This window comes from Tasmannia lanceolata, unplaced genomic scaffold (assembly GCF_043159265.1).
Source record: "Tasmannia lanceolata isolate RefF3 unplaced genomic scaffold, GAP_Taslan_0.1 ptg000020l, whole genome shotgun sequence".
Lineage (NCBI taxonomy): Eukaryota > Viridiplantae > Streptophyta > Magnoliopsida > Canellales > Winteraceae > Tasmannia > Tasmannia lanceolata.
The window spans coordinates 1,970,310-1,994,947 of NW_027518697.1; the positions used below are offsets into that span (position 1 = coordinate 1,970,310).

The window sequence follows — 24,638 nt, forward strand, 5'->3', positions numbered from 1 at the left end:
TTAAATACTGGTCAAGTGGCTACTACGTAATGTAGGGCCCAATGATCGAGCCCACAGTAGAACTTTTAATTAAACTAAAAGCGGTTTGGTTTTGGCACCCATAAATTAATTAACATGTCTTCTTCTGCCCTTCCCATTTTTCATTTTTTAGATGGGACAAAGCCCTTAGCAGAGAATCGCTTTGAGAATTCATCGCAGCTCATCACCAAGTTTTAGATGTTGACAACCGATTGTGAGTCAAAAACCGATTATCAGACATGATTTTGAGTCCAGTAATCAGTTTTCGACTCACAATCGGTTGTCAAAATCTAAAAATGAACAGGGCCCAAATGAAATTACAGGTGGGATTTGTCAAATTTGCCAAACACCCCTTTTTTCTTGTTCTTTTTCCATTCTCCGCAGCCAAAAAAGGCCATAAGCACGGCCGAGTAGGGATAAAGAAAGTGACCTTATTTTCCACATTGTTTGCTTGCGTTACTCAAATTCCAAACCGATATGTGGTAAAATCTGATTTTAAGATTTTCTACCTAATCTATAGCAAATGGAAACAAGAACATTAGTAGACTATTGTAGTAGTTGCCTCACAAAGTGATCTATTTTCATTGACCAGGCAAAGATTGTAAGTGGAAATTGACAAGTAATCTCCTCTAAGTGGGCTATGGGTCCCCTTCCTTCATTCATTCTGCAATGGTCAAAGATGGAGTGCTCTCTCTTGTCAAAGCAAAAATGATATGAAAATAGTGCCACCAACTTGGAATACAAGAAGAAGACCCCACCTGTAGGGGACAAGTGCATCTGCTGCACGAGCTCTCCATTTGAATTGCAGGAATCAGGAATTGGAATCGGCATCATATTATGATTCCTACGCCAATTCTTCATTAAACAGAATGAGAAAGAGAAAAAAAAAGAAAAAGAAAGTAAAATAGCAAATTTAATCGAAGAAAATTTAATAAAATATCTATTCGATCTCCCAAGAGTCACGAGAGCAGCTGTTACATGTGATCGGCTCCATACTCCTAATGTTAGAGTTAGATAAGTATTTTATATTGTGGTGTGGTTCTGCTGTAGATTTCTCTATATTGTGGTGTGGTCCCGTTACAGATTTTTTTTTAGAAGGTAACTGTTTCATTTCATCTATAAAAATTTACAAATTGACACACGGGACAAGGGGCTGTTAGATGTGATCAGAGGCAAGGTGAAATGTCCTCTTCTTGCACTTATTTTATTTCTATCAATACAAATTCAGATGCTGCTCCAGATTCCTAAATAAATTCCAGGTTAAAAAAGTAAAAGATGATACAGTAAGAAAATTATGTTTAGATTCCTCATACAGCTCCATTGCAAAGACTTGTAAGATCCTCGCGGCACTGCTCTGGCCTCCATCTTGCGATCGTGCGTTCATCAATGCTGTAGTGTTGTTCTAGGCACGAAGGAAAGTTCGCATTGTTCTCATTTGTGTTGATGGTAAGGACTAATAATGTCTTGGCAACACTACCACATAGTCTAAGTGTGCACTGAATATCAGACCACACTCTCAAGCGATCATTAGAATCACCATTGCCTTCTGAGAGGACGATCACTGCATACTCTGAATGCACAAGAGCTGGATGGTGACGATATATTACAAAGTCAACACCATACTGAGGAGAACCCGGGCGCACCACCCAATTCTTCGTTCGCAGGTGCAAATAAGCCTTGTATAGATTGGGAAATGTCTTTCTCTTGGATCTCATGCATTCCCATATCTCTATGTCGTTCATTGGTTGACTATCTTCGCCTAAAATTGTGAGACATTTTAGAGCATGAGACAAGTAGAAAGCTTCCTCCAAACCCAATTGAAACCATTGCTTATCTTTCTCTGACGTGGCGATTGGTCGGCCAAAGCAAGCATGATTTAGTAGATCCGTTTGTTCTAATCCGACTTCAAGAAGAGCACCACAACCAGATAGAAATGCATGTGTTTTCGATTGTAATAGAGAAGATTGCAGCTCTGTGATTTTTTTCGATATGGGATCGGCCAGGGCTTTCATTGCTGCATCTTTTCGCTTCCATCTTGGTCCTGTCAACTCCATCAGGATTCTACATGGTGAAAGCAAAAGAAACAATTGATCAGTTCACACTAGTCCATGTGAAAATAATACTTAATAGCCAATTGTGCCCATTTGCAGGCCACTTAGAAGAAGGTAAGGATAGTCCATCTTATTGCGAAATTGTATCAAGAAAGTGGTAACCATTTTAATTGGTGCCTAAACCATTCATCTTTGGTGCAACGCTAGTGCAGCCCAAAAAGTCGAGCAGAGTACAGTTGAATGGATGGTCTAAAGTAACCATTCATCCATTCATTTTTGGGTCCCGTTGTTGATAGTCAGCTGTGCCGAGCCCTTTGGATGATCCTAAACCCTTCGATTTGAGGAGTTTTCACTACTGTGCCATCCTAAAATGGGGGCCACAAATCAAAGGGATAGGATCATCCAACAACCACTAATTGTGGGTTGCACAAACTGATTGTTGTATATGACGGTGAAAGAAAACAGGTGGAGGAGAACCATCTATTAGGCTGTTTTAAGATTATGGGGATTCCGCCAGCGCCAAAAGGGTATCCAGAGATTAGTGTATGCATAGACATTGATGCGTCGAATGTGCTGAGAGTGTTGGCGGGTGTTGTTTCGTCTGGGACCCAACTTCATGTGGGTTCATTTATTGAATTGAGAATGCCAACTGTGGATGACAGCCATGGCTGGTGCACTCAAGCTCTGCTTAAGATGTATGGATCAACTCTGGACTAGGCTACTGTACCAAAGAAGATATAACCATCTGGTAAACTTATATATCCATTTTGCTTACATAGTTTTGCTTTTTTTTCATGAGTGGCAAAGGGTAATTAAACAAAAAATTTCTAGAACAGATTGTAACAAATACTCCATCTGAGCAGCTGCTCACAAACCATTTCCTCTCTCTCTCTCTCTCTCTCTCTATACATATATATATATATATATATATATATATATATATATATATATATATATATATATATATATATATATATATATATATATATATATATAAAACGAGTATGTAAAACGAGTATGGACCAAATCAAGAAAAAAGGAACAAATCAAGAAAAAAGGAACAAATCTAAAAAAGTATAGAGTTACTTACATTTTCCTCCCCACTTTCTCGTTGGTTGAAGGAAAAAGAATTGGGGCGAGCAGCTCGGTTTACAGAATGATTCTTCTTTTGAGATGTTGTATTTGACTAAATCATCAATTAATAGGTTGAAAGCGGTGTCAGCACACTTCTTAGCAGCTCCTCAGTATGGCTTCATTTAGAAACACTGCCATGTAGGAAGTGGAACCAAGAATGCTGCACTGCATGTTAAAATTGCCAGAAATTAATGAATCAGCGATTGCAAATTGAGTAGGTGAAATATGAAACCGAAACTCCAATGTAAATGATTTTATTCATGTAACTAATAAGTCGTAGAATGTCAATAATTAGGAAGTTGATCCTTTGAAGAGTTTTAAAAGTAAAATTGATGATCATTTTCTTAAACATCTTTGTATCAAACCATAACGAAGTATCAGTCAAGATCTTTGATTTTAAACCTTGCTCACTTGACATTGGGCCTCATTGGCGACGGTGGCAACATTCTGCTACCCTTTGTAGTTGGTTGGAGATGTCGTTGGCTAGGATTCTCCCCACCACACCAAATTTCATGGTCACACTTATAATGTTCCTGCAATCACAATTCGTCTTTTTTTACTAACATGTTTGAATCATGGGAGTTCTCCACAGACAGGAAAACCGTAACAAACAAAACTAATAAGGGTACCTTGATACCTACAAATATAGCAGTTTTGATCTAGAGAAGAAAAAACTCCATGAAAAAAGTATTCCAAGGACAAAAGAATATCAGGATCTAGTAGACTTGCAATTTTTTTCGAGAACAATGAAATTTTTTGTTTTTTGAGTTAACCAAATGGTGGAAAATCCATTCTCCATGAATTAAATTTCAAGAAGAAATTCTGCCAGAATCCAAACAACTCGATATGCTTTGGAGCAGGGGATTTTTTTTTTTTTTTTCCTTTTGCGTGGGGTGGGGGAGTAAAGTTTCCATAATTTTGTTTTCCTTAGAACCAAACGCCCCACTAAAGGAATTTTTTTTTTCTTTTTTCGCAAAGACAGAAAACTATAGGTGTCTATGAGCCGAACTCTCACAATTATAAGGCTAGTAGTTTGATCTTAACCATACACATACAGATACGTAACATGCGATTATGATTGTCCATTAAGTGTCCCCCACTAGGATCGTGGCTGATGAAACTTGCTGATTAGATGATGCCCTCCCTAAGTTAACTGTTGAACTTGTAAGGCAAGAGTCTTTCAACTTTGAAGGAAACAAGCACTGTTTGGCTGTGATGAAATTTTTTTCTGTGGAATCTTGGTTTATCAAGCCGTGAGAGGGGATAGGAGGCGTGGGAGAAGGAGAGACTAGAGAAGGCATGAGTGAGGAGATGGTGGGAAAAGGCTGAAAAACAAGGAATCAAGAATTAGAATGCATTTTTTGAGTCGCCCTGGCAATGGAATTGCGATTGGCAAACTCACATCCAAGAATCAATTTCTGTTTTTAGCAGAATGAAGATTGGATATGCAAAAAAATGAATTCTTGATTAAAACAATTCAAGGATACATGTGGATCAGACCAATCAAGTGTGGGTCCCACTATGGCGCATTAGTCAATACTTGTTAATATGAATGCTGCTAACCCTCTTCTTTGTAGTAAAACTACAACAGGGTTGTTGTCACCATGATAAGAGTCTTACCATAGAAGGGTTCTTTTTTCGACATTTGCATTTGCATTAGCATCTAACCCCTTCCACATCCACACAGAGAACCAAATGTGGTTCCAACTTCCAACCATATACGTAATCATAAGGGCACGTTTGGATGATACCTCATATTTTGTATTTCGATTTGGAATTGAGTTTCAGCTCATGTTCAGGGAGACAGAGAGGGAAGGGGGTACTTTCTTCTGGAGGGGAGAGGTTGAGGAGCAAAGAGAGGGAAGGAAACTGCCAGATCTGTGGATTTTCAATTACCTATTTCCACAGCATATTTGGAAATCTGATTTTTTTTCACTGGCATTCGCTGATTTGGAAATCAAAGAATTCTATCCAGATCCAAATCACAACACAAAAAGGGCTGCAAATGTGAGAAATCCAAATCCAAATCTTCTTGGCATCCAAACAGGCCCTAAGTGCATTTCATATCGTAATGAAGTAACTAACAAACATCAAGACATTGGGAGTTTGTACACCACAAGTGACTAATAAACATAAAGAAAATTTGATATAACAAATAAGCATCTAACATAAATAATATCACAAGTTCAAAAAATTCCAAGACAATGAATGATAAATATATGACAAGTTCATATCATCTCATCGGCAACAAACCAAAATATATGACAAGTTCATATCATCTCATCGGCAACAAACCAAGGCAAATTGATCTATTCTATTCGAAGAAACAATATATACCAGCCCAATGAATTGACAAAAGACAGATTGCTCGATTCTACTCAAACAAACATTATCGCAGACAGCAAAAAGAAAAAAAAATACTTGTTGTTCCATGTTTCTTCATGTGAGAATCTCTTGTACAAACCAAACTAGGTAAGATTCTTCTACTCTTTCTTTTTCCTAGTGTAAGCATGTGCATCAAACCACAGCGTTTTAGGGGGTTATTGAGGACCATGGTAGCAAATGCAGAAGGATGGGTTCGGCTCTTAATATTAGCATGACCGAAGCTGGCTTCCCTGTAAGATGAATACTTAAGATGTCAAATTAAATGGGCCATTCACCTGTATAGAAGGGATCATGTCTAATAGATACTTCTTATAAAATAATTGAATGTTCTGGTAAAAATAAATTGTAAATATCATTACTAAGAGGATGGTAGGAGGGTTATGTCTAACAGCTAGTAGAAACTTATTAATGGTAAGACAATTCTTTTTGTTGAAATGGGAGAAGCTTCCTTAACATCTCTTGTCCAGACTCCTTTTTGTTGCAATTGATGATACATGACCAGAACTCATTGTCAAGAACAATGTTACAACTTACAAGAAATGCATACCTTGACTCAAGGTTGCCAGAGCGGGAAGCAAAGGCTCTCAGGAAGGTGGAAAGTGGGAAGCGTGAAGGGTCGGAGATTTTTTTTAATAGTTAAATATTCAAAAAAAAAAAATTTAAAATGAAAAATTACTAAAACAAAATAAGAAATAATTACATAAACCAAATATTTAAAAAAATACTTTTTATTAAAAGATCCAACATTTACTTAAAGGAAAATCACTATCAGCTGAAATGCCTGTGTTGACTAGTCTGTTGACCAGTGCCTGACAAGAAGAAAAAATTTTAGAAACCAAATTATGAGATTTATTTTACCAGACTTTTGAGATTTAATAATGTTTGGACATGATAGAATTTATGAATTTTTAAAATTGGAAAAATACCCCATCGTTTGGAATTTAAGATTTTGACCCGACCCGTTTTTTCGAATTTTGTACTAGAATTGGAAAGTTGACTTTTTATCCTTTCAGATTTGGGTCTTGAAACTATTTTTAATAGATTCAAATGGGGGTATTCCCTTATTTACATGTAAATCCTAAGAAGAGGAAGAAAAGAGGACTACTAAGAGACAAGGAGGGTAAATAGGAAACGCGCTTCCCATAGAGTGGGAAGCGTGTTTCCCATAGAGTGGGAATCGAATTTCCCATAGAGTGGGAATCGTGTTTCCCACGTTTCCGAAACGGGATTTCCAAAAATCGGGGAATCGAGAAGATTCCCGTTTCCGAATCGATTTTCAGGGAATCGGGATTCCCCATTCTGAGTAGAGATTCGTGCTTCCTTGCCTTGACTACCATCTGTAATTGCAAATTGAAGTTCTTGTATTAGAATGCATCATCAATTGCAACCCCCAATTGAAACCTAAAGTTACCACGTATCATCAATTGCAACTCCCAACTGAAACCTAAGCATAAGGTTGAAAGGAAGGTTGACCATCCGTGGGTTGTTCAAAGAAATTCACTTGCTGTCATTGTAGGATGGCCAAATTGATTCTTTTGATTCTCAATTCATGGAAACATCTAAAACTCCTTGGAGTAATTGAAGCATATAGTTTTCCATTACAAGAGATGGAAAAGTTAACAAAGTTAAGGCTACCATTGTTTTAATTTTCCACGTAAGACTTTCATAATCTAACGCCAACTCCAAAGATAAAAGAAACACTATATAAGCAGACCATTAAGATAAATGAAACTCTACAAAGATATTCATACAAAAACACGTAAGCAAATTCAGCAAAATACAAATAAACCCCATTATAGGAGTGCCTTCAAACATAATGTAAGTATAAATAACAGAAACCCCGACAAACTAATATAGCATTGAAGAACATATAGAACAATTGATTAAAAATAAAAATCTCTTTGAAGCATTCCTACAAACATAAGGTGAGCAAAGAAATTTTTGGTATCAAAACAGGGCATTATTGATTCTAGAGTTGAAATAAAATAAGGGTGATTTTAAGAAATCGGCCCATATGAGGCAATCGAATTTATCATAGGAAAAACAAAAGAATCTGTCACTTGGACGAACAAAAAATAAAATAAGGGTGACCTTTTAATATTTAAGTCGCGTCGGATGGTCGATCTTTAAGGGTGGAGAGATGAGATGGAATTAGGACCGTCGATTATTTACACTTTCGTAGTGATGCGAAAAAGAGAACCGAGGAAGCAAGCTCGCTCGGATTACACCCTTGAATTGAATGATGAAGAAATATTTGCAAGGGCGCAGTTGGTTTCATTAAAAGGGCTTTTTTGTCATTACACAACTGAGACTCATATAACATCTTTTGCAAAATGGATTTGCTACAAAGTTTCGCGTAAATCCATTTCGCGGCTTACACTTGCAGGAGAAAACAGTACAGTACAGTACAGCCACCTCTTATGAATAAAAAGAATAGGACAAAATCTGCTAACATTATATTCTGTGGGTACTCACTTCCCGTCGAGATTCCTTGTGTTTGTTGGATGGGCTGTTTCTGTTTGATTTACGTTTCTTTCAGAAATTCATAGGGATTACTGTAGCTTTTTGAAATTGCATGGAGATCTGTTTGATTAGGGATTTTAGCGTTGGATATCTGTTCATAGGAATCTTTCAGAAATTCATAGGTTTTTTTTTAAAAAAATTTTTGCCTATAAAGTTTTAATAATCGCACAACCTTAGCTTGTCCTTTCTTTTTTAATTGACTTGTGAGAGCTTTTTGGGAACTTAATCCCCCTTTACAGCTCTTTAGATAATAAGGGATTTGCTAGAGACTTTGGCATTTCACAGCAGGCTGTTGCATGAGAGAATACGACAAAATCTGCTGAAAAAATGAGCATGTGTGGCTGCTGCTCTCATTCAACAGCCAGCCGAAAAAATGCCTTTCCTTCGCAAATCCCAAATAATAAAAGACAAGATGACTTGCTGCAATTATCAAACCATGGTTGTGCTGATATCATTTATTTATTTATTTTTGGCATTAGAGAGCTTGGTTGGTTGAATTATTTATTTGGGTGGAGTAAAGTTTGTGAGTGTTGCTGGTGTTATTGCTATCCACACTTACCGTGAGTGACTGTTGGTTTTGTTATTGATTTTCGTCTTCCACTAGCATTTCCAATTTCAACAGCTTTCAGGGTTATAACATGGTGTCACCAACCCGGCCAGCACGCCCCCTCAATTATTGATAACAGTACATATGCTTCCCTGGAGGACCCAAGAAAAACCAAAGAATCTGAAAATTCCCATCCATACCTTAAATGCGAATGGGTAGAGAAGGAATAGATGATCCAAATTTTCTTCCGCCATTTTGCACAAAACATAGCGATTCACTAATTGAAATCCCCGGGCCTTCAATCTTTCGCATGTGTTAATGCCGTTGAGCAGTAAAGTCCATAGGAACCCTTTGATACGAGGCGGGGCGATGTTTTTTCAGATTTTAGCCAGGGGAGAAGGGTTTCCGCATTCGTCATTTAATTTTCTAAAAAATGATCTTACCGAATAAAGCCCGTGGGACTTAGGCGTCCAGATCCACTTATCCGAGCCGGTAGTTAAATAGGTACCAGATAGTTTGAGAAGAAGAGAGCAGAAATTATCGATCTCGGAGTCTTTGAGATTGCGTCTCAACCTGATATCCCAAACAAGGTTGGCATGCCCATGGTGTCGAATGACATTTTGTGCAATGGTAGAACCCGGATCAGCAGGGAGACGAAACAGATTTGGATAAGCCACCGCCAACGTACAGTTGCCCACCCACAAGTCACCAGAAACGAACAGAGTTACCCGTTCCAGGTTTGTAACGTACTAACGGAAGGAATGCATCCCTTGCTAAAGAGACAGACTTCCAAATGCCGGATCCATTCTGATTTGATGCTCCATTACATATCCAGTCGCCCCATCCGCTGCCATATTTTTGGCCCACAACATTATGCCATAAAGCATCCTTTTCCGTACCAAACTGCCAATACCACTTACCCAAAAGGGCTTTGTTCCGGAGGCGAATTTTGCCAATGGCCAAACCCCCCTCTCTTTTGGAACGACACACCGTTTTCCACGCAATAAGGTGCTTGAGCCTTTTCCCCCTTTCTTTACCTTCCCAAAGGAATCCCTCTGAATTTTTTCAATACGAAAAGCAACCGACGCCAGAATCTTGAATACCAACATAAAATGTACTGGCAGATTTGCGAGGGCGGCTTTGATTAGGGTAATACGACCCCCAAATGACAAGTACCTCTTTTTCCAGGACGCAAGCTTCCATTCAATCCGTTCAATAACCGGATCCCATTGCCCAGCTTTAGGGATGCCATACCCCAACGGCAGTTCCAGATATTTGATAGGAAGCATGGCGAGTTGACACCCGAGGGTCCCCGCATAAGCACCACAAGAAATCGCGTCCACGTTATCTACCTTGACAAAGAGATCTTTGGGATACTTTGATTGGGAGAGAAATAAAACTCATTGTTCGAAAGTCATGAAGGGTCCCCAAGTCCTTCATTCAAAATTCCTTCTTGATGACGATAATGAAGGTGGGTAGGATTTTTTTGTCATTTATGGTAAGGACTTCATTGATGTGGAGAAGCAGAACAAGAATCTTGTCTTTGTGAGTGAAGACAGACATGGGTGAATCCACCTTACAACACCAAAATCCAATAACCAGGAGGTATATGTTGAATCATGAAAACCAAGCCCATGCCTTTTCAAGTCTACAAAGCGCAGAATGGAAAGATAAACATGATCTGGATGACCAATATCATTACCATAAAGATGTTTTAGCAAGTATGGCTGATTGATGGATCAGTCCAACATGTATATTCAATATATATGAAGTTGGACTGAGATTTACAAGGATTAGATTTGACATGTTCATGAGATATCTCTAAAATAGAAAATATATGATGATTCTAATCGTCGGATATATACAATAGAAAACATACGATGATTCTAATCACCTAATCCACTAGTTAGAATCGTAGTTAGCGAAACACTGTTTTAAACAGGCATTTTTTAGATTCGACGTTTGATACTCCGGTTAAAAATTTTACAGCAAAAAAAAAACTGTCTTTTACGGAAAACGTTCAAAATGTATTAAATGCAGTTCTTTGGCTAACTTTCCAGCTTCACCCTACTATATTTTGTAAATGAGAAAATTTTAGATGTATTAAATGTATTTTTATTGTTCCTGTTTATTTGACCATTTTTTACTATGGCTTTTTTAACCAATACCATATTAAACCCAAAATTTTTCCATCGCATTTCTTTGCAGAATCATGTTTTGCTAGCTATGTTCTGGATCGCCTTGGACAGTTTCTTCTCCATGACACATCCATGGTGAGGCACACCTTGTGCATTTTCCTACGAGTTTTAGTAAAAGTTGTGAAATTAAGAGATTTCCACTAAGATTAGTTGATTTCCATTAAAAATAACAGGTGCTTATATAAACCAATTACAGATAAAAATGGTAAGGGATAATGATGAGATTTGGGGAAGACCAGCCTAATCCGTGTTACTACCAAGATTCCCTTACAGTCAACGGTCATGATCTAATCTACTCTAACAAGAACTTTTAATGTGGTCAGATTATTTATTTTCTTTTGTTTTTTAACCATCTATTTTGCAGTTCAGCGGTAAGATGATTGTTAGAATCACATGGTTGTGCAGAAAAAAAAGAACAGAAAAAAGCTTCGAAGTCACTTGTACAAACAAGACCCAGAGAACCTTATTCATTTCATAATAGTTAAAAATCACATCTCACTAAAGACATGGTAATGGGCATTTTACGACTCATAGTAATCCTACCCAGTAAAAACAAGGATGAGAACAAATACACTTATTAAGAAAGAAAAGAAGAAATACACTTGGGAAAGAACAGAAGAGATACACTTAGGAAAGAAACTCCATTCTCACACAGAGATTGGATTGACAAGCATCAATGTGATATTTTCTTTAGTCTCTCCTCCTGAATGAGTATACCCATCTCCACGAAGGTAGATGACTTCAGCCACTCGTGTAAGGTTGATTACAGGCATAAATACAGGCAGAGGGAAAACAGTTGGTTTAAGGCAAGCCTGGTTTACATCTTTCCATGCAAGTGCAGCCATTTCATGCAGCTTTTCACATGCTTCATTGTAAGTCACTCCATACTCATTCATGTAACACTGGACAGCCGATGCAACATGGCCTCTCTTTTGCTCAAACTTCAAACATACAAAACAAAAAATACTTAGCCATGGAACGGTGGAATTTTAGGAATTTACAGTCATGAATGGAAATATTTTGTTGTCGAAGGGTTCTAGCTCCCTACAACAGGTGGAATAGATGAGACCTATATATGATTTATACAGTCTCTCATGGAGACTATTTGCTAACAAGTTTCCCAAAGGCCAAGTGTCATGCTTCAATCTTTTGTGTCGCATCAATTCAAAGAAGCTAACTAGGTTGCTGACTCTTTGCTTAATTTTGTCTGTAAAGGAAAAGAGAATGATACATACTGACCGTGGCAGGACCTTCTAGAAGGGCTAGGAGCACCTTAAGATGTGACTCTTCGGGCATCCCTAGTATCTCTTGTAAGTAATGCTCCTTTTATTTCGGGTTTTGAGGAAATTAAATTGGTGTGTCCTCCTCATGTACTTTTATTCATCAATAAAAATTCAAGTGCAGCCCCTCCCGCCCCACGTTCCTAGATAAATTTTTGGTTTGAGAAAAAATAGCATACCTCAGTGGACTGCATGTCATCAAGCAGTCGGCCAATTAGTGATGCATCCATTACAACCTTTGGTTCGCTCTTCAACCATTCGAATGCCTCTTTGGTCATTACATCTCCCATCCCAGCACAACAATGGACGTTAGCCATATGGACTGCAACGCTAAGAGAAGAAACACGGAGATATTCTTCTACACTTGGTACAGTATTTCTGTTATACCATTTGTGCTCAACGAAGTATACTCTAGCCAAAACCTTCATCTGCAAGATAAAACAGAACATAATCAAGACATCATCAAACTTCAACTTTGAAATCTGTGTATCAAACTCTTCTGGGCTCTGGATCAAAATGTATTTTAGTGACGGGTTTTGTTAGTCCCACCGCATCCTTTACATAGTATCCACGATAGGATTTTCCTTCCGGTTCTAGTTCGTCTTCTAATTCCGTGACGGTGTCATAGAGTACAAGAAAACAATCTTTCAAGAACTGTGGGAGCAGATCTAGGCCCTCAAGATCCCACCTGAAAAATAATTAGCTTTCATATCTTAGACTTTCAGATCTTTTAAATATGGACCTTCACATTTCAACAGATGCATAGTGTGGCATCTATCATGGCACACCAGTGTTCAATAGAAAATTTGATAATCTTTTGAGGTGGATAGATCAAACCTATAGATTGCATCAGTGAATAGTTGGAGCTCATCTTCAGTAGCATATACGTCATATATGTCATCAATAACTGAGACCATCATTGTCATTTTGGTAGAAAAAATTCTAGCTCGGGAGTATTCTGGCTCATAATACACACCCAAGATCCAATAGTAGCATTCCACCAACCTATCTCTAATGAAAGGTAGCTTTCCTGCAACATCTGTGTCCTTCCACCACCTGCAAGTTATTGAAAAGATCAGTTCAAGTCGCCATTTTAATGGGTTCAATTAGATCCCATTAGTTTAATGGATCCTTATTCAAGTAATGAGAATATGGAAACTTACTTTGTAAGGTCTCTTAGTTCTTTCTTATGCAATTCTTGTAAGATATTGAAATCCAACTTGGCAAACTCAAGCAACACATCATTCCTTCCTTTCTCTTCCTGGTAGATTGTGAGGTAGCGAAAATGTTCTCTAGCCTTTGTATGCGCTTGTGCGTGGGTACCTCTAAGGCATGAGCTATTTGTTTGGCAAGAGGAGCGTCATCATGGGTCATAGCAGACTTAAGCTGCTCTTTTGTGAAAGTTATGGCTTCATCCAAGATATCATCTCCTCGTATGCTGAGAAATGCGGCTTCATACAGGCTTAGCAAACCCCTCGCATCAGTACTTAAGCTTGCCTTGAAGTTGCCCCGCTCGTCTTTGAACTTTCTAAATACATCTGTTTTCACCACCCAATATTTATGTCATTGATTATCCACACAAAATATCTCTTAGATCAACAAAATTGGAGAGTAATGAAAAGTACTAGTTCGATGGAGTGGAAGTGATCATTTTCATGTTTCATCAGAGTGTGCAGCAAAACAGAAACAAAGTATAAGGGTCTTCCAAAGCACGAAGAAAAAAAGGCTCAAAGAGGGGGTTCAAGGATGGCTAAGATGGCTGAGGGTGTCACAATTAAACTAAAGTATACCATATATTTTGACAGTGACCAAAATGATGTGGCAAGGGATTTACCAGCAGACACATTGTACCCTTGTTGCCTCAGAAGTCGAAACCGGAGAGAAACGTAATGTAAGTCATCAGTAGAAGCATGAGTTTCTGCAACATAAAGATGGTGTAATGCCTCTTCAATCTCTTTCTCAAAGTGATATTTCACTCCGAGCCGTTGGATTGCATCCAGCAAATCCAATTCTTCTAGTGATCCCTTGGCATTGATTAAAATTCTCCTCACTTCTTCCTTTAACACTTCAGCCCTTTTACTCCATGCATCCAGCTTCTGTATTCATGCAATCAACAAACATATGGACATAAGCAAAGTGTTAGAATATGTGAGATCTCACTGTTGGATTGGGTTGAGATCACACTGTTGGATCATCTTGGTGTAGATTAGGCAAGTTAGTTAGGGCCTGTTCATTTAAGATTATGACAACTGATTGTGAGTTCAAAACCTATTATTGGACTGAAAATTAAGGCCTGTTCGTTTAAGATTATGACAACCGATTGTGAGGCCAAAACATATCATTGGACTCACAATTGGTTGTCATAATCTTTAACAAACAAGGCCTTAGACAAGGAAACCTAGGTAGTTTTTTTTTTACTAGGATGGTCTCCTATAGTTACATGGATTGGATTCTATGTTTATCACCTAAGTGCTCTATATAAGTACGGATTGATTCTTTGTAAATCAAACAATATTAATAGAATCCATTCTTTTACCTTGGGATCTTCAGTGTAGGAAAGAAAATGATCGCCCCAGATACTGGGGTGAAATCCTGCTGAGCGGCGAACAGCCGGATTTTTTCCAGTTTCCACTGGAAGGGTGGAGGAAGAAAGAACAGAGGAAGTACTAAGTGCCATGAGAAGTTAGAAATATTAATGCTTTCAATTTGTGAAGGCTTCTTACTTAGATTGAAGGGCTTAAACGCATCAGTATTTAAGGACCCCTGGTAGATGAATCTTCATCTTAAGAAATCGTACTCAAATTATTTTATTTCTCTTGCATGTGCATGGTGAGAAATCTTACACTATTTTTTTTTAATCTTTTGCATGTTAAGAAATCGTGGTCGAATTTTTTAGCTTTTACTTTGCTTGCCGTGGTGTATCTCAGGTGGGTCTTTTCTCTCTTTGTTGTTGATTGAGTGTGAGTACATGTTTCCACCAAACGAGAATAATGTGAAACAAGGCAAAATATAGTGTACGATGAGGGCCACGAGGTATTATTTCAATTTATGTGTTGGGCAAGTAGGCATGTGGTGGGTGAAAGACAAATGTATACCTTGTAGATCCTTATTTCACAGGCAGAAATACATGGAATGGCTATGATCCGTGCGATTTTGGGGCCACAAACTATTCATGGAGGGGCCCATTTGATAAAAAAAACCTCAATCACTAAAATCTGGCATGTATCATGAGCATCTTACAGTCCGATGGTGGGCGGACTGTGCCTTCTCGGGACCCAGTGATGTCGTCACAGTGGGATCCTCTCCTTGCCTCGCTTGGAGTGCGACAGTCTGATAGTCGAAGGCGATTCCGTAAATGTTATTCGCTGGCTTTCGGGAGTCGCTTCTCCCCCTTGGCGATTTGTGCCTTTCTTTGAGGAGATAGAGGATAGAGGAAAGGGTTACTCCATGGTCTTTCAGCATGTCCGGAGATCGGCCAATGTGGCAGCCGACTCTCTGGCTAAGAGTGGAGTTTCTCAGGCCGAATTGGAGTGTTTTGACTATCTCCCCCCTTGACTTATTGTCTTGCTATTTTCTTTGCTCATTGTTCCGCAAGGACCATCTCGGTTCTGCTTACTCATACATATAAATATATATTCTGTTGCCTTCTTCAAAAAAAAAATCATGAGCATCTTACAGTTATCCCACTTGTTTTATAGGTTTTTCTGATTGTGAAATTAAGGATGTTGTGGTCCTACAATAGCACACAATTTGTATTTTGGTGTAGATTAGGCAAGTTATTAGGTTTGTCAACTATTTGGCCAATCAATTTAATCTTTCAAAAAAAAAAAAAAACCATATACGGTTATTACTTATTCAGAGGGACTGTCTCGTTCCCGACCGTGTGTAAGGTTCAGGGGGTGACAGTATATTATGCATCCTTTAGGGCCCACTTTGCATTATCCCCTTGGTTTGGGAAGTTTTTATTTTCAAATTCAAAATCTCATCTTTGAATTTCCATGATAAGGTATCAAGTGCTTCACATTGAATACATGTGAATACAGCGAGGTAGCTGCACTATATAGGCATTATCATTAATGAACTCAATGATTTCAAACAGTCTGATCTTTCTTGGACTCAGCCTTTCGTGTACTCCAAAGGCAACATGTCTTTGGTGAGAATGACCCAAACAAAGTCACCCTGGTGGTGATCCATTGTTGTTTTATACACAGGTCATGCCTATCTTGTAATATGTTCAGCATATATATCATCTGCTTTCATGCTCGCCTGTCTCATCTGAGGTACAAATTATGCAGTAGATTACCAAAACTCATGATAAGAACTTCTGGGGTAGTGCTCTTCGCTTGGTTATTAGTATTTTCCTCGATCAAATGGATGAACTCCTCGAGTTGGAAGTTGATATTTTCAAATGTCATTTCTCGGGCCATGGGTAGTGATGATGGTCCGTGGAGATTAGGCAAATACATCGATGATATTTGAGATATATAGTTCCTTTACTCATGTTATTAGGATTGTCAACTATTTGGCCAATCAATTTAATCTTTCAAAAAAAAAAAAAACTATTTGGCCAATCATTCCGCCAAATTGGGTAATTATCAGACACTTTGTATTATGGGAAACTCCTACCTGATGAGGAACCGGTACCGGCCAAAGTATAAAAGGGCCTATTCTAGTAGGAATTGTGTGAGTGGCATAATTGTCATAAGCGTAAGTGGCATTAGATGTAAATGTCCATGTATTTTGTAGGTTGTAATTGTAATAGGGTAAATTTGTAATAATTGAGTAATTGAGGGGCATGTAGTGACGATTTGAATGTATGGGAGGGAAAATAAGCTACTTGCACACTATAAATAAGGTACAGCTCCTTTCATTTGGGGACCTTTTGATAACATTTTGCTGATTTTGAAGAGCATTGTAAACTCTAGCTTTAAGAGAAGAAGTTGTTGTAAACAGAGCCCAACTCGATAGTGTTGGAAAATTTGTTGAGGATACTGTTGATGATAGAAAACAGAAACTTGTTGCTTCAAGGCGTGATATCACTTTCCTTAAGACAAGATTCGCCCCCACTAGTAGTGTGCAAAGGGGATCCGCGAATTGCCTCCAAGATACAATGAAGCCTAGTAGGGAAGCCCTAATAATGTTTGATGACGCGTAGCACTAGCGGAATCAAACCCGAAATGCCCTTCCGAAATTTCAAGCCTTAGAGAAATCTCTAGATTCTGTTTCTGCAGAAAAACAGTATCTAGAACAGTAAACAAAAGAAAAACAGTATGTAGAAATACTTGGGGATTTTTGTAGGAGTGTAGAAGAGAGTGTAAAATCAGTCAGAATTGCCAATTCGATTTCTATCTTAAATGATTGAAGTTTGCACATTTTTTATAGACCATCTGGTGTCTTTTCAGTGTGAAAAACACATCTACAGGGCACCTTTTCAGAATGTTTGAAATCTGACCGTTAGATCGCACTCATTGATATTGAACGGTCCTGATCGATCCTAGATGTGACTGTTGGCTTGAGTAAAACTTCTCTCCAACCCAGTCATCGTTAGATCAACCATCTATGGTGTGGATCGCACCCCCTTGGCACATGACCGTTGGGGAAAGGGACACAACCCATTTGATCACACCCTTTGACCGTTGGAGTCATGGGCCCGTTGGGCCGACCGTTAGGCCCGAACCGAAGCCCAACCCAACTGAACCATTCGGCTTGATGGGCCTGCGAACCATTTGACCCACCCATCCGACCGGTCCACCTTCATCTTGATCCAACGGTGCAGATCAAATCTGGAAAAATAAGTGCAAAGTGCGCCTAAAAAAGCGCCAATAAAGCGCCACTATGCGCCCTATAGCCCATTGCCCACGCCGCGCGCGCGCGTCCGCGTGTGCGAACGGTGCGTTGCACCGTCCCGCGGGTCCAACCATGGGTTCAACCCAATGTGCAATCAACAAGAGTTAGAAAAGGTAGTGCTTTATAAGCCCTTCTCTTTCTTTTCTCTCATCCGATGTGGAACTATCTTTTTCAACTACACTTCTACATCCTTTTGTAAAAGCAAATATTTCCAAGAAAACATTTTCTTTTCCCAAACGCTTTTGATAAAACATTTTCCAAAACACTAAAATATGTAATATACATGATTTTGAAAATGCAAAATCACTAACACTAAGTACTGCCAAAATGTGTCCAAAGCAAATATTAGTTGGTTCAATGTGACATGGCCGAGCATTCAGTCAGTACAGTTGAGTACTCATCGACGTGATTATATCTCGATCGAGATATTCATATGAGTTTTTATTTACTTGGTAGGAAAAATGCATTCTCTAATAAAAACTTATGGTAAAAAGAAGTCAACTCAAGCGGGTCTAATTGATGCAGAGAGTTTTCAAACAGTGATTTTAACAGTATCTTTTAACCCAAATTTATGGAGGAACCCGTACTGGCACCTAAGTTTTATTGATATTAGGGAAAAATAGAAGAGGATTATATGCCGTCTAGCATAAAAGCCCAAAGAAAACTAGAAAGAATCAACTAAAATGAATACTAGGAATACCCAATGAGTCACATCTCATAGCCCTCCTTGGAGATCTAGGCAGATCCTTCCACATCCAAAATGTTTTACGTGTGTGGCTGTTGGTTTTAAACAACACTTGAAAACTTAGAATATAGAGACACACCCTATGAAGTGTGGGCTTGTCTAATCACTCCCTCTTTTGTTTCTTGTAAATGCTGCTTTGTGTCCTAAAAAGCATGTCAAGAAGACTCCTATTTTTTGTGTCTTCGAACAGAAAGAGTCGTTTTACTCGTTTTGCTCTAAAATATTTGCAAACATCATCTGAATATGAAAATTATAGTATATATACTTGTTGTAAGTTTTTAATTTCATAAACTAATGGAGAGTCATCTGCGTGGTAACCAACGTGCAAATGTACATGAAAACAACCATTACTCGGAGTGCCAGGACATGCAAGGAAACGGCTTGGACCAGGGCGGCGTGGGGGTTGGACCCACAATCTATCATTTTCTGTTCTTTTATCTATAGCAAAAATGATTCTAGAAGATAACAATTCTAATTTTTTTAGGAGAAAAATAAGTTTGCATTGAAAATGAGAGAACATTTAGTTGTGAAAAAATACACCAAATAGCAAGTGCAATTTTCCATCCACCAAGTGGACTACCAAACAAAACAAATAATTTCTCTCAATCACCATAATCTACCTGTATCACGTGGGAAGATGAATAGGGCACGAAATGAAAATGGTTTTGGATTTTAAGAATTGATTTTGAGTCAACAACTGATTATTGGACTTAAAATTGTGTTTGTTTTCATGTCCAATAATCAATCATTGACTCAAAATCCAAAACGAACAGGTTGAGTCACTCAATCGACTTTCAGAATCATCTAATCTATGCAACTTTTAAGCTGTGGTCCATCCACAAAATGGCCCACCGACTGTCACTTTCTGTAGGAAGACAACTTCAAATGTTACTTTGTTATTAAAAATGGTTACTCAGTCAGTGTCTGTAAATAGAAGAAACAATCCAAGAACCATAAACAGAATAAGCAATCCAAGCAATGCCCTTAAATACCCACCCCTCTCAACCTTCACCCCATCTCACCCTTGACCCAAACTTTCCACCTTCTTTGCCATGGACCTTCTAACTCCCACCACTCTTCTCAAGTTCTCCATTGCATCCTCCATTGCTGTAGTCTTGATTTCTTGGTTAGTACGCCGGATCATGAACACGATCAATGGAACATTACCGTTACCGCCGGGCCCAATGGGCCTACCATTAATTGGTAATCTTCCATTTATCGAGCCCGATCTCCACCGCTATTTTCTTAAATTGTCCAAGATTTATGGCCCAATTTTTAAGCTTCGGCTCGGAAACAAGCTCTGCATAGTACTACATTCCCCATCTGTGGTGAAGGAAGCCCTCAAAGACAATGACATAACCTTCGCGAACCACGACAAATTGGCCGGAGCTGAAATAATCACTTATGGTGGAAATGACATTGTATGGAATCCATACGGGCCCGAGTGGCGAATGCTCCGTCGCGTTTCCGTCCATGATTTTATCAATAACACGACGCTCGAAGTTGGTCGTGCCTTTCGCCGGAAGGAAATTCGTCGGATGGTTAACACCTTGTATCACCATGCCGGAACTCCGGTTAACATTGGTGACTATACAACTCAAACAATCTTCAACACAATGACAAGTATGCTATGGGGTGGTACAGTAGGGAAAGATACCAAAGTTGCTTCGGAGTTTAAAGAGGTGCTCGCGGGAATCGTTGATCTGTTGGGACAGCCCAACATTTCTGATCTTTTTCCAATCATAGCCCGATTTGATTTACAAGGCGTGGAGCGTAAAATGAAGGGTCTTATGTCATGGTTCGATCAGATCTTCGATGATATCTTAGATCAACGGATAGAAATGAACAAGGCAACTGGAGATGATAAAGGAGAAACCAAGGATTTCCTCGATATCCTACTGCAACTAAAGAATGGTGCCGATCCCAAGACGGTTTTGACCATGTCCCACGTCAAGGCCCTCATGCTTGTAAGTTTCTTTTTATCTTAGTTACAAAGATACTTTATACTTGGTTCGAGAACTTAGTCTAAAGAGTTCCATCAGTCATGGAGCTTTTGGGGTATTGATTATAAGGGCCTATGGAGCTTTTGGGGTACTTAGCATTTGGGATCATGTTGTGTTCGAAGAAAAAGGCTACGTGGAGCAACCTGCTTGAAAGCCTACATAGAGTACCCCCACCGGGCAAAAGTGGCACCGTGTGTGAAAGGGGCAATCTAGAGCAACTAGCATGAAAACTTGTCACAAAGTAGGCTGCCAATGGAAGCGGCCAGGGACGGAGCAACCTGCTTGAAAGCCTACATAGAGTGCCCCCTCGATTTTTGCCGAAAATTTTTCCTACAAATTAGGATGAGGAAAATGATTGTGAGCTTGAAGCTCATATAGCTTATATGAGTTTGAGGGCCCAAACACATGGGTCCTACATTTTTTGTGGTGATCCAAACCATACATTTTCAAGGCCCCATCACAGATAGGTTGTGTACCAAAAATCAGCTCCATTGAATCATCCTAACCCCTCAACTTTTTGATGGGTTAGGATGATCCTATGGAGCTGATTTTTTGTACACACCCTATCTATGCATGGGCCTTTCAAATGAATGTTTTGGATCATCCTAACAATGTAGGCCCACATGTGTTTGGGCCCTCAAGCTCATATAAGCTATATGAGCTTCAAGCTCACAATCATTTTTCTCACTTAGGATATGGCACGGACGTTAAAAATCTGACTTAAAGAAGCCGATTTTTTTTTCCTTCTATTAACGAAAAGTTAGGCTTTAAGAGAGGATTGCGGATTTGTGGTTGATAGAAAGGGTTTTTGCTCTTTTCACACATATTGCCCATATTTATAACTATAACTACAAAATTGCACTCACACAAGAAAGTCTTTATGATTTAAGGAGCAATTTTGAGATTTAAAGAGGGACGTAGTCATGCAAATATTTTGTAACTAAAACTACCAAATTGCCCTCTCCTCGGTAATAATTTTGGGATTTAAAAAGGGACATGAGTGAACATGTATATGAAATCAAGACCATTGATCTTGTAAAATTTCATCGGGCATGGTCTTAGTACCATCCTAAATGGTACTAAGAGGCGGCTGTCCCAAGTAGAAAAAAGGGCCGGATATAACACTTCGCCTCATGTTTTGATGGGGGCGGGGCCTATACTTTTAGCTCCGCCCCTGCAAGCGGCGACCTGTGGAAAGACTACATGGAGAACAACCAGAGTGAAAGCCGTCACAAAATGACCTACATGGCTATAAAGCATAACTTGGCTCCATAACGTTATGGCCATAATGCTCTAATAGCAAGGGGTGTGGAAATATCAATTAAAAGAACAGACCATGGAATTGATATTTCCACACACCCCCCCGCTATTAGAGCTATTAGAGCATTATGGAGGAAGTTCCTCTGGAACGTTATTCAGCCTAGTTCTATTCGGGTTTTTGTATATTGGTTAGGTACCTAATGAATATTATGTTTGTTTCACAACACACTCCAAACACAAATGTGACTTCATTCATTCATTCTTTAGCCCACCACTTACATCACTATTTATTGCCCAGGATTTGGCGATTGGTGGAGCCGAGACGACGTCGACTACATCAGAATGGGCCATGACCGAGTTGATGACACACCCGGAGGTTACTGAGAAACTCCAACAGGAATTAGAGACAGTGGTAGGAAAGGATGACATTGTAGAAGAGCATCATATATCGAAATTGCATTATTTAGATGCGGTGGTGAGAGAAATCCTTCGTATGCACCCAGGTCTCCCGCTCTTGATCCCACACATGCCTAGCGAATCGTGCCAAGTTGGGGGATATACCATCCCCAAGGGTTCTAGGGTCTTCATCAACGTGTGGGCAATACAAAGGGACCCTTCAGTTTGGGACGATCCATTAGAGTTCAAGCCAGAGAGGTGGTTTAATCCTAACAACGCCAATGTGGAGCTCAACGGAGTAGATTTCCGTTTCTTACCATTTGGGTCAGGGAGGAGGACTTGTGCAGGATTCACCTTAGCAGAAAGAATGCTGACATATAATTTGTCTTCACTCTTGCATTCATTCAATTGGCGATTGCCCGATGGGGGGAAGCTCGAGCATGAAGAAAAATTCGGCCTTGTTCTAAAGAAAAAAAATCCGCTGATTGTCATCCCCACACCACGACTATCCAACCCAGGGCTCTACAACAATGCTTGAAGATAATCACAACTCTTTGGATTGCTCTCAAGTAGTTCTAATAAGGTTTTGGTATAATGTTTTGGCATCTATGCTCCTTATGTTATGACCTTATAGTTATATTTTGCTTTTGTTTCAGTTTATTTTAGTAAGATAGATGAATGTATTGCCAATGTCTTCCTTTATTGTCAGGTATATATGCCTGAATCGACTTATGTACTCAAGTAATAAATTAAATATATCATTATCCTTTTAGAGCCTCAATTTTCAAATGATCCCCAAAGAGGTTGGTGTATGCAATTTGTAGCTTTTGAAGAAATTCGTAGGGAAAAAAAAATCAAAATAGTCATCGAAGAATGATTGTTCCGTGTTCTATTGAATATGGACCCACGACCATTTCCAGCCGTTTTAAAGGCAGGAATTGCCCAAGTAGGAAAATTAAGTAATGGATAATGATATATAATGACCATTTCCATTGGGTCATCTCATAATAACTAGTTGCTGTGGACCCCGATCCGAGGACGGCGGTGAGGGAACGAGTCCCTAACACCCTCTGGATCATCCACGTGTGAAGGAGAGCTCTACCAAGGAACTCTCGAAACGGTTGCCACCCTCATAGCATAGCACGAGTGGCGATACAAAACGAATGAGATACATCCTGATCAAGAGCCAAGGCTCGAAACCGAGATGTACCTAAAAATAAACTCAGAGTCACCATCCATGGATAAGCCATGGAACCTCAAAATCAAATCCTCTGTGCAATGGATAACCAGAAATATATATGGTTGGTGCCTGATTACGAATGGAGAAGGTCTGAAGAGCACCCCCAATTCGTCTGAATGCAAGCACTTGGTCTCTTATGCCATTTTCATTAACTCCAAAGAAGTTTGGGTAAAAATCATGTGAAATGGGAACAAATATCCCCGAGTGAACGTCTACCTAATCATGCATGACTCGGGGATAAAATAATAAACACACATAAAATAAAATAAAAGATGTGTCACCTAATGACAACTAGGTGTAAGTGACATGCCTAACTGGTGTCTAGGTTCTAGTGGACATACACATACAAGCTACAGCTAAAGGTATAGGATCAGTACAAGAAAGTAAGAAAACACATCAAAACATACAATAACAACACAATAAATCCTAAGACTCTAAAACATTAACCCGAGTCCTTGGATGGTCTGATATTCATCCAAAGAAGCCTACGTATCCCCGCCTCCACGAGAATCAAGGCAACGTAGTTCTTCGCGCCTATTCTAAGCTATGATGCCTAAGACACCTAGCCCTCTATCCTAGACTCGATCTAAAAGACCGGACCAATTATTAAAGTTCATTGTATGATTATTTAAATTCCAGTGAATTGTGGATTTTAGGACACCCTATATGCCCTAATTAAATGCAGGTTAGCCTTAAGCTAATGCAGGTGGTTCCTACAACCTATGTGTAAATAGGCTGTGCGTCCTAAGGAAAACAATGGGATCACTAACGCATCTTAGACCTAGTCATCACTCGGCGATGTGGATCACCAACTGACCGGACGGAGGCGCTCCTATAACTCTAAGATAGACCCCTAACTCTAAAAGAAGCACACAACAATCAAACAAACAAACAAACTATCAAAAGAAACTTCTAACTCTAAAACTCTCTATCTAAGAGAAACTCCTAACTCTAGAGGAATATTTTTTGAAACAAGGTTTTAAATGTGTTTGAAAGATTTTCAAAGTTTAT

General features: G+C 39.1%; 3 protein-coding genes and 1 pseudogene across 7 annotated transcripts; 1 reads left to right on the top strand and 3 right to left on the bottom strand.

Annotated features, from left to right (window-relative positions):
- Positions 1–1,179: 1,179 nt before the first annotated feature.
- LOC143855113 (tRNA-splicing endonuclease subunit Sen2-1 pseudogene) lies at positions 1,180–7,975 on the bottom strand (annotated as a pseudogene). 4 transcript variants are annotated; one of them, XR_013237696.1, is made up of 4 exons: positions 7,680–7,975; positions 3,615–3,736; positions 3,160–3,363; positions 1,180–2,079 (listed from the first exon to the last, which is right to left on the bottom strand). The product of XR_013237696.1 is annotated as a tRNA-splicing endonuclease subunit Sen2-1 pseudogene, transcript variant X4 (transcript). The 4 variants fall into 4 exon arrangements; XR_013237694.1 differs by having other exon boundaries at positions 3,160–3,368; XR_013237695.1 differs by having other exon boundaries at positions 3,606–3,736.
- A 3,319-nt stretch (positions 7,976–11,294) lies between these two features.
- LOC143855154 (sesquiterpene synthase 2-like) lies at positions 11,295–14,854 on the bottom strand. The gene is made up of 7 exons (XM_077365362.1): positions 14,673–14,854; positions 13,971–14,232; positions 13,300–13,674; positions 12,974–13,192; positions 12,686–12,824; positions 12,316–12,564; positions 11,295–11,797 (listed from the first exon to the last, which is right to left on the bottom strand). Exons 4-7 carry the CDS (start codon positions 13,060–13,062, stop codon positions 11,504–11,506), a joined length of 771 nt encoding a protein of 256 aa, XP_077221477.1. The 5' UTR covers positions 13,063–13,192; positions 13,300–13,674; positions 13,971–14,232; positions 14,673–14,854; the 3' UTR covers positions 11,295–11,503.
- LOC143854814 (sesquiterpene synthase TPS2-like) lies at positions 13,079–14,813 on the bottom strand. Its single transcript, XM_077364918.1, has 6 exons — positions 14,673–14,813; positions 13,971–14,232; positions 13,460–13,674; positions 13,300–13,397; positions 13,142–13,192; positions 13,079–13,094 (listed from the first exon to the last, which is right to left on the bottom strand). The coding sequence occupies exons 1-6, from the start codon at positions 14,811–14,813 to the stop codon at positions 13,079–13,081; spliced, it is 783 nt and encodes a 260-aa protein (XP_077221033.1).
- A 4,881-nt stretch (positions 14,855–19,735) lies between the features above and the next one.
- LOC143854775 (flavonoid 3'-monooxygenase CYP75B137-like) lies at positions 19,736–23,168 on the top strand. Its single transcript, XM_077364884.1, has 2 exons — positions 19,736–20,695; positions 22,290–23,168. The coding sequence occupies exons 1-2, from the start codon at positions 19,781–19,783 to the stop codon at positions 22,923–22,925; spliced, it is 1,551 nt and encodes a 516-aa protein (XP_077220999.1). The 5' UTR covers positions 19,736–19,780; the 3' UTR covers positions 22,926–23,168.
- Positions 23,169–24,638: the final 1,470 nt, after the last annotated feature.